Genomic DNA, 11,591 nt, shown 5'->3' on the forward strand with positions numbered 1-11,591 from the left:
CTGGAACTTGAGTCATTTGTCTTCCTGCTGCTCAGGGTTGGTTCTCATGTCTTAAGACCCTGCTTTAGAGTCAGAGTGACCGCAGACCCCAGCACCCCATTCTTCCTGGAGCTCATCCTGCCTCTCCTGCCCCCATAGCTACCAAGAGACTCGACCTTCCAGAATGTTTGGGCTTGAAGTTAACATTAGAGTGAAGTTATTTGAAAGACAAGAGAAAAAAAGACCCTCATCATTTCCAAGGACTTAATTACGGTGCCTTTTCCTTTCTTTTTACACCCTCCTGTCCCCCAGGGTAAATTTTTCAGCATTAAATAAAGCATTTCAAATATACTGTATGTGGCTTTAGTTGTAAAGTACATTGCATGCTGGCAGAAAGCGCTGTTAGCTAAGCCCAGGACTTCTCTGTGGACAGAAGGGAGAAAACCAGTGAGCAGTAGTACTCCTCACGAGGCCACCTCTGCATCATCCCCCCCCACGAGGCCACCTCTGCATCGTCCCCTCGCCCCCCCCCCCCCCCACTCCCGCCCGCAGGGTAACCATGGTTGGCAGAGGGCAGTGCCGTCTACCACGGAGCAGTGATGGAGACGGTGCTTAGTGTTGACGGGAGTCTTAGCCAGTGATTCTCACCTGAAGCTCCTGGACCAGCAGCATCTGTCCTGGGAAGCTGCTGGAATTGCGGACCCTTGGGTCCCGCCCAGCCCTGGAGATTTGGAAACTGTAGGGCTGGGGCCCTTCGAGCAGGTTTTTTTTGAGTCTTCCAAGTGCCTGGGATGCAAGCTGTTAGCTACTCTGCTGTTGGCATTCATCGGATGTTCTACATCCGGTTCCTGGTTTGGTGAGGTTGCCAGACTTAAGCTTAAGAAGCAAAAGATCCCTGTCGATGTGTGGCCTAGGCCAAGGGCTATCAAATGACAAATGTTGTGCTTAAGCAAGCTTTTAGTGTATGTATCTTTTGGAGAGTAAGAAGAATTTATTTAGGCTTGACTGTTTTAAAACACAGTGAATGCCTAACTTACGCTAAAGCACTAACACAACAATGTGTTATGAGAAAAAGTGACTTTATCATGGGTTGCCTCTTACCCCATCACCTCCAGCTATTACGGTCACGCTAGTCCTTACTGCTCCTGCTGGCTCAGAGTCCTTGAGTTTCCATACGTAATGCTCCTGAAAAATTAGCCCCCATAATCCCATGGAATTGGTTTTCAAAATTTAAACGGACTTTGAGCCAAGAAAGTTAGATAATAATCCAGTTATTCAAAAGAATGTTTCCCGGATGGCCGACATCCCAGGAATGTGTAAAACCCCGAACTCTACAATTTTTATCACCTTTTACATATTCACAAGTTGGGAACAAAGTGGTGTCACTGCTCCAAGTGTCAGTGCTCCTCAAGCTGCAGGTGTGAGCCAGCTTACGGAGTCAGGATGGGGACAGCGTGGGACAGGCTTTAGCTCAGCACTTGCGTCAGACCAGTTTTTCCTCCAAAGTGTTAACTTTGCTTTGTTAGGCGGCCGTCTTTCCCTGAAGGTGGCGGTTCACCCGTGAGGTGCGTCCAGCCCGGAGCCAGGCCGCGAAGGCTCCTCGTGAGCAGACCGTGCCGGCTCGATGGTCTGCACTGAACGCATCCAGCCTGCAGTTCCGCAAACCCCAGGAGAATGCAGTTACCGATCTGATTTCCGGTGTAAACAGGCATGTAATTACATGTGTCCCCATTGGTGGCGACACTGTGGTGAGACGCAGTCCAGCCGTCCACCTCTCGGCCTCAGCTCTCAGCAGCGGCAGCTCCAGCTCCAGTCGACAAGGGAGGGGGCTGCACCCGTTTGTCGAAATTCGTTTGAGAGTCACTTATGCCGCTTTGGTTTTCCAGACGAGTTCCAGGAAGGTGACCCGAGATGTTCCCAGCTACACAGACTAAAGGGCAGAGCTGTGACCCCAGCTGGGTTTTCTCAGTGCACTACACTGACTGCAGTTCTGGGGCAAGTTTTTGACCAAGTAATTTAAGAGTGCTTACAGGAAAAGAGAATGTTTTGAAGTGGTATAAATTAAAATTTTAATTATGGGAATATTACCTACATCTTTCAAAATTACAAGCAAAATAAATTGCCCCACCTTTATATGCAGTAAATGAATTTAACAGTGTTGACCTGACTCCTACAAATAGCTCCTGGAAGCAAAGGCAGTGGAAGGTTGGATTCTCTCTGGTTTGTGACGTCACTCGCTCCACTTTTCTCTCCATGCGAATGAGGAATGGAGGAGAGGTGTTCTGCTGCAGCTCCTGTGTGTTTGCGGTCCCCTTCCCGGTCCCCTTCCCAGGTCTGTGGGTGGAGACATCTGCCCCCGGCAGAGGCCCAGTTACATGCCAGCCTGTGGCCGCACCAGAGGGAAGCTGACCTGTGTGCGGACGTGGGCCAAGTACACGGCCTTGGGATTTGAGCAGAGAATGGGAAGACTAAGTCACACTTAGTAGGTGGATCCCCTCCACCAAAGTACACAAAACAGTTATCAGAAAGTAGGAAAATAAAACATATTAGGGCTTTAATCCTCTTAAATAAAATTTAAAAATTAAACATTAACATTTCAAATATACCAAGCATGCAGCTGTCAGATTCTGAGAAAGTCCACCTTACTAGGGAAAATAACCTCCAGGCCATCAGTAACTAGCTAATACAGATCTGGACATTTCTACAAATAGATGAAAGAAAACAGGGCAAAAGTGACCGATTTTGTCAAATTCAGTTACCGGCAAAATAAGGTGGTGAGGGCTGTTCAGGTGCTCGTGCTCACTTCCCATCTCCGGAGAAAAGCCGGAGGCCGGAGGCCGCTCACGGCACCTAGACGGTAACCGACTATAAACGAACCCACGTACTCCAGCAAGGGCATCGTGGAACCGTTCCGAGCAGGAACGTGCTTAAACCCTCGCCTTCCCTTCACTGGATGGAGGCAGCGGGCTGAGCACAGGGGACGGCGTGCGCCACAGGGCAGCCGGGTGGCCAGCGTGGTTCCTGAAGACACATACTTGGCTTACGACACGTGGACATCGCCAGGCCGTGAGCGAGCTCGTGTTATCCGTGACACTAGGCTCCAGTAGCGGCCGCTGGCCTGTTCCGTAAGCATGTGGGGCTATTAAAGGTGTATTAAAAATCAATGAACAGACTCCCGAATTAGAGGTCATTCACACATCTGTGCAACCGGCTGAATTCTCTGTTTAGCCGCTGGTTACTACAGTTTTCCAACAAGATTTGGGAAAGGGTCAAAAGTAGAGAAGAGATGAGCCAACCTTTCAGGAGTTACGGCAAACGATCTCACAGGACCCAGGGCAGCCCTGCGGCGGCCGCTACGCCGCCTTCACCACCCCCACCAGGGCGGGCCGCAGGGTGCGCCCGTGTAGCTTGTAACCCACTTTGCTGACCAACGCCACCGTGCCCGGCTCCTTCCCCTCCACCGGCGTGTGGAACAAGGCCTCGTGCTCATAGGGGTCAAACTTGGCCCCCACGGGGTCCAGCCGGAGCAGGCCGTGCTTCGTGAACACCTTCTGGATCTGGAGCTCCGTCATCACAAGCCCCTCGTACAGGTTCTTCAGGTGCGGGTTGTCGTCTTTAACCTCCTCCTTCGGGACACTCTGCGTCGCCTTCTCCAAGATGTCTGCGACCTCCAGCAGGTCCTTACAGAAGCCCTGGATACCTAGATGAGGTGGAAAGACCTCGTCATCTGCATTCCCCGCCCACTGCTGCACAAGCTATTGAACGGTAGCCTTGCAAACCGTTCACCTGTCCTCGAATGTTCGTGGTATGTTTAGGGGGAAAAAAAACCCCACCCCACAAAAACCAAAAACCTTTTCTGGGTTCGGACCAGAGCTAACCGGGCACGAAGGCAAACAGCTAACGACATGCAGAACCGCCCCCCCCCCCCACCCCCCCGCAGTGCTGCCCGGGCTGAGAAACCCCGCGCTCGCACACATCACCCCGCGGACGTCACCGCTACTGCCCGCAAACCGCAGGCCGAGTGGGGCGGGGGCGGCTGCGCTGGGTCAAAGTCCCCCAGACGCACCCGGGCCTTAACCTCACGTCACCTAACAGAAAAAACAACACAGGAGAAAAGGCACGCAAAATCCGAGGCGGTGTATCCCAGCGGGGGGTGTGCGGTTTCAGGACGACGTGTCAGATGCTGATCGAAGCTGGGGGTGAGCGGAGCGCTCGAATGGGGACCTCCCACCCCCCACGGCTCTGACGGGGCACGACGCGGCATCCCGTGCCTGGCTCTGCAGGAGGCAACACCTGTGTATGACTTCCTGTCACTTTCCCTCCTGCTTTGAAATGGAATTTAGGGGCGCCCGGGTGGCTCTGTCGGTTAGGCGTCCTGACTCTTGATTTTAGCTCAGGGTTTGGTCTCACGGTTTGTGAGATTGAGCGCCGCATCGGGACTGTGCTGACAGTCAAGAGCCTGCTTAGAATCCTCTCTCTCCCTTGCTCTCTGCCCCTCCCACACCCTCGTGTACGCATTCGCTCTCAAACTCTTAATAAATAAGTAAAATGGAATTTAAAAATTCCTACCTAATAAAAACATGTGCGTCTATCGTGGATTAAGCTTGTGCCCTTCTTGGGGAACTGCCTGCCCTCACGGACTGGACAGTCTGAGAGACCGGCACCAGGTAATCCCACAGGTGACAAGTACAATTACAGGCCACACCCCCACGGAAGAGCGTTCCAGGGCCCTGAGGAAAGATCCCACTAAGGGGCTACATTTAGACTGGAGAGTCAGGGGAGAGGTCTGTGAGCCAAGGCCTGAAGTTATCCAAACATCCGAGGACTGAAGAGCGGCCACTCTACAGGGAAGAGGCGGGCCCAGAGTAGAGGACGGTTCCAGATGGGTTAGCAGAATGGGTGGACATGTGTCCCAGCTGCACAGGCCCGCTTCGGTCTCAGCTGCAGACCACCCCAGTAAGGCAAACATCTCAAAAAAGAGAATCAAATGAATGTTGTGGTTTCTCAGAGCAAATCAAATTATGTTTATGCTGTAATCTATAAGCGTAAAATAGCATTATGTATAAAAAAACAGCATACCTTAAATAATATTTTTTCCCCAAAACCGCTAACCATCATTTGAGCTTTTGGCGGGTTGTAACCATAGGCCATAACAAACATAACAAAAAAAAGGTGGAAACGTTGTGAGAATTACCAAATGTGGCACAGAAACGTGAAGTGGGCAGATGCTGTTGGAAAAATGACTTGCTCAACATAGGGCTGCCACAAACCTTCAATCTGTAAAAAACTGCATTATCTGCGAGGCGTAGTAAAGCGAGGTATGCCTGTGTTTTAAAATCCCTTTGGCCCGGACCAGGGTGCAGGCGGCAGAGGGAAGCGGACAGATGAGAGACCAGCCGTTCACCACTCATGGGACAGGATGCGCGTGGGGACAAGGGACAGGAAAGGGTAACTTCAGATTACTGATCTAAATAACCACTAGGATGGATAACAGAATCACCTACTAAAATGAGAAAGAAAAGCACAGATAGAGGGAAAATTAAAATACCTGTGAGACATCCAGGTAAAGACGGGGAGCACACACAGGACACACAGGAGTAGAACTCAGAAGAAATGTGTGAGCCACAGAGAACCTGTGCGTGATGCCTTTCAGACCCACTGGAGGGCGAGTCTCCTGGGGAGCACGACGACAGGAGGGGAGGCCTAGCCCCAATCCCTGAAGGACCCAGGCATTTGAAGGCCAGGCAGATAAGAAGTCAAAGAACGGCATTACCACCAAAAGGAATAAAAAATACTTTGAGAAGAGATCTGCTATCTGTTCAGTGTGGCAGCACGAGATCTGGATGTTGGTGTCCACTTGACTGTGTACCTACAGTGTGTCCCTGGGCAAAGTATTTAATGTCTCGCTGTGAGCCCGAGGTGGTTCGAGAATGTGGGAGAATGATGCCTGCCTGCCGGTTCCGTAAAAAGAGTTGAGCGAGTACTCAAATTGTAGCCTTCTGTTCAACGGACACCACCACCATTTACTGGCTCCGTGACGCGTGGAGAGTCATTTAAGCCTCAATGACCTCGAGTGTAAAATGGGAAGGACAGTAACACGAGTATGTAAATGCTGACGATGCAGACAGCTTAGATCTTTCTAATGGGTTACTGCTGGAGTAGCTAAAGAAAGATCATCAGGCAGGCCGACCTGCTGGAATTATCCGCAGGCTCAGACCACCTCAGGCTAACCGAGGTCTGCACGCGGTAGGGCAGTGAGCACACTCCTTCCCGGAGGGATTACACCTAGAATTCTAGCGCGAGTTACAACCGTGACTTTTGCTCCTTACAGCTTTACTGCTGACCCATTTCGACTAGAGAGAATGCACCCAGCAGCCTCTCCACTGCCTCACCCTGGCGGATTCTGCTGTCTGATACCCACAGACGCACTCTGCCCACCTTCCCCACCTCACAGTTCTCTAGGATTGATATCGTATGGTGTTTAAAGTTACCATATAATTTTGCCTCTTCCACCAATTTTTGGCTCCTCTGTCGCAAATTCTCAGTATCTGCCAAAGCTCGCTTGTATTTTTCCTAAAAAAAGAAAAAAACAGGGAATTTACATGAATGAATCATGGAACAAATTCACGAGCGCAAATGTGACATGAGCAGATTCCAAGTCAAAACACAGAGAACATTTATCATGTCTGGGATTTGAGACCACAGGCAGTGCAGCTTAATACGCAGAAGTAAGTTACACCTGTGTCCTTATTTTCACTGCGTGGAGAGGAAAATGTCAAGGTGCCTCACATTTATACTGCCCCCGTGTGCACAGCTGGGAGAGGGCGAGGAAAAACATCGACTTTCTCGTGGCTCTGATGGTTTCATCGCCCATCAAGGAAGGACCACTCACTTCCTCGGCGCAACTTCCAAGCTCAGGGGATCCTAGAAGGCTGGCGGGGGCTGACGCACCCAGTTTCCACACCTGGAGGGGTAGAGGAGAACCACAGCCCAGCGAGGAGATAAAACCCCATCTGCGAACCTTCGATACTTTGAACGCTGCCCAGACGTGGCTCCATCCCAACATTTGCCGGGTAGCGATCACTGAACACTGGCGCCCTGTTCGCTTCTCCAATTTCCCCGTCATCGCGCTCATCTACTGAGCGCTCCTGCTTTAACGTGGGCTCAGTTACTCCGGGGCCTCTACCCTCACCGGCCTTCCGTCTGCAGGCGGCTCTAGTGCCGTGGTTGAGAAGCCGGCTCTGGAGGCTCCAACCTTGGTCTGCCACTCTGTAGCTAAGCGACCTGGGGAACTTCACCTAACCTTTCTTGGCCTCAGTTTCCCCATCTGTAACCAGGGATCTAACGGTTGGCTCACAGGGTGTTGTGAGGATTAATATACACAAGGTGGTAAGAACAGAGCCAGTATACAGTGTTTGATATTATCATTTGCAAATCCTTAAAGGCCCAGATTTGTGCCACCTATGCCTCTTCATGTGAAGTAACAATCAGTCCTTCTAACTAGTTCACGAAACTCCCTCCCTCCCTGGAAGAGCACAACCACCACACCTCTGGCCCCAACCCTGGTCTTCCCCTAAGACTCAGCTCAAGTGCCCAGGTGAGTGTTCCTCACCTGTAAAGACCATCTCAAGTCTTAATTCAGTATAATCTATGCGGCGCGTGAAGATGATTCTCATGCCAGAACCAGAGCCACACAGGATTTGGGTTCTAGTCCCTTCTTCAGCAAGAAGCTGCTATAGGTCCCAACGGGCGAATGACCAAACTTATCCAAAGAACCTCGCCTGCAGTCCAACAGACCACACTCCCCACAAGAGCCTGCGCCACCTTACCACGGTCTCCTTCAGCTGCTCTTCTAGCTTGGCCTTCTCGTCCAGGAGTATCTTCTCTGTAGAGGGAGTATCTGTCTTCTGTTCATTTTGACCCACGTCCTCTTCCAGGTTCTGGCCACTGTTCTTCTGTTTCATAGCCGTGCACAACAGCCGAGGAGAGGATCTAAGATAAGTCCACAACGCTATGAATTAAGACTGTGGGTTTTCTGCTTAAAAGTCAGATGTGTGAGGGGCAACTGGATGGTTTGGTTGGTTAAGTGCCCAACTCTCGATTTCGGCTCAGGTCATGATCTCACTGTTCGTGAAATCGAGCTCTGCATCGGGCTCTGCGCTCAGAGTGCAAAGCCTGCTTGGGATTCTCCCTCTCCACTCTGCCCTCACTTGCTTGCACATGTGCACACACACCCTCTCTCAAAATAGAAACATTTTAAAAAGGTATCGACAGACAAGGTACTATAATTTTGGGTTTAAACATGATAAAAGAAGAACCATGTGCTCCGGAAGGCTCAGAGTAGAATGTTTCTATCTTTGGGGCAATGGAAGACCGTGAAAGGCTTTGTGCAGAGGGGCTCTAAAGGACAGATAAGAGTTATACATAAGGAGTCTGGATTGGAGGTAGGAAAGCAGAGGGATATACAGGGGGAAACAAAGAGCTCTGAAACGAATACTGGAAGTGACTTTAGATCTTATCCAATCTGACCCCCACAGGAAAAAGGTTAAGTCATAAGCCCAAGGTCACGAAGTTTTTAATGAAGGACAGAATGGTCTTAAAACTCAGATTTCTGGGGCGCCTGGGTGGCTCAGTCGGTTAAGCGTCCGACTTCGGCTCAGGTTAGTAAGTTTAAGCCCCGCGTCGGGCTCTGTGCTGACAGCTCAGAGCCTGGAGCCTGTTTCAGATTCTGTGTCTCCCTCTCTCTCTGCCCCTCCCCCGTTCATGCTCTGTCTCTCTCTGTCCCAAAAATAAATAAAAAATGTTGAAAAAAAAAAAATTAAAAAAAAAAAAAATAAAAAACTCAGATTTCTTCCCAAATTTTGCAACACAGATTTCTCTTAAGAGCTGCTCTTTTTTTTTTTTTTAATTTTTTTTTTTTCAACGTTTTTTATTTATTTTTGGGACAGAGAGAGACAGAGCATGAACGGGGGAGGGGCAGAGAGAGAGGGAGACACAGAATCGGAAACAGGCTCCAGGCTCCGAGCCATCAGCCCAGAGCCTGACGCGGGGCTCGAACTCACGGACCGTGAGATCGTGACCTGGCTGAAGTCGGACGCTTAACCGACTGCGCCACCCAGGCGCCCCAAGAGCTGCTCTTAATTGTGCCGCAGTTCAATCTGAAAATAAACTCTAGTCAGTTTTCTTCCCAGATTAACTGCCTCAGCGAACCGGAGAGTTGTCAGTACGCGGAACACACGTACAAGGATGTTTCCGGCAGCACAGCAACAGGCTGGGAACACAGCGCTCGTCAGAGGGGGGACATCGTTGGATCAACTGGTGCTTCCACAACATGGACTACTCCGCAGCCACCAAAAACAACGTCCGGCTCTCTTCTCTGGGACACGCTACAGCTGTACTGTGCGGTGACAGATGCAACGTAGAGGAACCGGCAAAACGTGACGCCCTTTCTAAGGACGAACCGGAAATCCTGTGTATATACCTGTGTCTCAGGCCCTGAGAAGAATGGAAGGACCCACAGTTACTAGGGGGAGGACCGCACTAACCTTTCTTTCGTGTTTTATTTTTGCGATTTAAAACCGCTCAGAACCTAAACACTCAGTGTGCTGTTGTGAGGCCGGTCTTATTTTTCCGTTGCGCTGATTCCTGGGTAGGAAAGTCGCAGTCATTCTGCAGTCCCGCTCTGCTCCGCAGTCCCGATTCCTGTGGTTCAGCCCACACAGGGTCGGGGAGCAGCGTGGCAGGGGAACGACAGGGAAGAGTCCGTGCCCATCCGGTTCTCCAGAGAGCGAGACTGAGCCTCATGGAGCTTAGTTGCTCTTACAGCCATGACGGCTACCCAGCTCTCACCCCCATCCCCCTGTGAGCCTCTTTCCACAAAAGTAGTTCAAGGACAGCAATTAATTCCACCTTCTGATCGCTTTCCTGGCCATGAATTTAGATACAAAACCGCAAACTACTTGAGCAAAAAAAAAAAAAAAAAAAAAAGAAAAGAAAAGAAAAGAAAAAGAAAAAAAGAAATGCCGTTTTACTCAGGCAATCCAGGTGGGTCCCCGCTCTCTGTTCCCGTTTTGTTTTACATAATTTATCAGGCTGGCAATCACACCTTCATCCCCTTTCCTTGTAGGTAATCTTCGCCCCACTCGCGGGGCTTCCCATCCACGTGCAAAAGCTCCTCCGAGGAAAAGTGCAGGTCCTGCTCTGCCCAGTCGCCACTTGGCCCAGAGCAGCTCCTCTGGCAAATGACTTGGTTCTGAGCAGTTCCTACGGCAAAGATGCTAACTACTTCCCAAACTAACTTAGGAGGTAGGACTTTGAAGAAACAGCAGCTACAGGATGAGAAGAAGAGAAAACAGGGCCCGCGGGGTGGCTCAGTCATTTCATCTCCCCACTCCTGATTTCCGCTCAGGTCATGATCTCACGGTTGGCAGGATCCAGCTCGTGATTCTCTCTGCCCCTCCCCCGCTCGCGCTCTCTCTCCAAGTAAATACACATAAAAGGAATAATAACGATAACGAACTAGGCGAGCGCACCGACTCTTGAGGCCTTCCCTGCGGAGTCACTGCACTTGTCTGAATACATTCCTCGCTCCACGACGGAGCGGGCTTCGAGGCACTTCGGACCTGAGACTCCGGAAAAGGCGGAGGTGGAGAAGGAATTCGGGGCCGAGTGGAAAAAGCCCGGGAACCGCCACCAAACTCCCCGAGCGCCCCCGTGGGCCCGGCCTGGCGCTGCCCGGGCACGCACGCCCGATAACTGCTAGCGACCCGGCCTCCGGCGCGGGGCCAGAGCCGGGGCCGCGAGTGCTGGGGATCGGCGCCGGAAGCCGGGCCGAGGCGAAGGCCCTGCGCGGGCGGGCCCAGCGCGCCCAGCTCCCGGGCCAGAGCCGGGCAGGGCCGGCGGCGCGGTCCCGGCCCGAGTAGGAGCGGCACCGGGGACCACGCCCCTCCTCAGCCACCCGCAGCAGGGCGCCCCTTACCTAAGAGACAGGGCCAAAGCCGGGAGGCTACGCCGCGCCACCCTCACGCACCGAGCCGCCATGACTGCCGCCGCCGCCGCCGCCGCCGCCGTCACTGCGCACGCACCAGGCAGGCGTAGAGGCCGCTGGCCCGCCCCCTCGGAGGCCTGGCCACTCGCGTAGATTCTGTGCCTGCTTCCCCGCCCAACTACTTCCCTGCAGCCAGTCCGTAACCGCTCCTCCCCTGATGGACATAAAATATTGACCAATAACTGTGGGTCATTGCTGAGCGCTCTCTCACGCTTCAGCTTCCCCTCTCGGTGGGCGGGGTCTTAGGCTTTACGGAGCCGCAGAAGGTGAGGAGGTGAAAGGTGAAGGGAACTGTGGGAGGAGACGCTCGCGGGAGGGGCGTGGTCCAGGGCAGAGCCAATGGGGAAAAGGCTTCGGGGGGCGGGGCTCCGGAAGTGCACTGCTCAAGCCCAAGAGACTTGCAACCGGCGAGTCCTATTGCGCTTCCGCTGCCCTTCGTCCTGGGGGCGGGGGCGGGTGCCGCGCGGTGCGGGTCTCCGGAGTGTCAGGCGTTCGTTACGCGCACGTCACCTGAGGGCCGGGGCGCGGTCTGTGCACCTGCGGGGACGTGAGGGCCGCCGTAAAC

General features: G+C 52.4%; 1 protein-coding gene across 1 annotated transcript; it reads right to left on the minus strand.

The window, feature by feature from the left end:
• Nucleotides 1–2,023: 2,023 nt before the first annotated feature.
• Nucleotides 2,024–11,086, minus strand: GRPEL1 (GrpE like 1, mitochondrial). The gene is made up of 4 exons (XM_058723167.1): nt 10,958–11,086; nt 7,809–7,971; nt 6,471–6,552; nt 2,024–3,679 (listed from the first exon to the last, which is right to left on the minus strand). Exons 1-4 carry the CDS (start codon nt 11,017–11,019, stop codon nt 3,333–3,335), a joined length of 654 nt encoding a protein of 217 aa, XP_058579150.1. The 5' UTR covers nt 11,020–11,086; the 3' UTR covers nt 2,024–3,332.
• Nucleotides 11,087–11,591: the final 505 nt, after the last annotated feature.

The sequence above is a fragment of the Neofelis nebulosa genome, chromosome 3 (assembly GCF_028018385.1).
Source record: "Neofelis nebulosa isolate mNeoNeb1 chromosome 3, mNeoNeb1.pri, whole genome shotgun sequence".
In the NCBI taxonomy this organism is placed as follows: domain Eukaryota; kingdom Metazoa; phylum Chordata; class Mammalia; order Carnivora; family Felidae; genus Neofelis; species Neofelis nebulosa.

Bases quoted from the DNA above. Each gene is read 5' to 3' on its own strand.
- GRPEL1 (XM_058723167.1), bottom strand. From the start codon at position 11,019: ATGGCGGCTCGGTGCGTGAGGGTGGCGCGGCGTAGCCTCCCGGCTTTG. The intron at 7,972-10,957 runs GTAAGGGGCGCC...GACTTATCTTAG, and splicing joins GCTTTGGCCCTGTCTCTTAG to ATCCTCTCCTCGGCTGTTGT. The intron at 6,553-7,808 runs GTAAGGTGGCGC...TTCTTTTTTTAG, and splicing joins AGCAGCTGAAGGAGACCGTG to GAAAAATACAAGCGAGCTTT.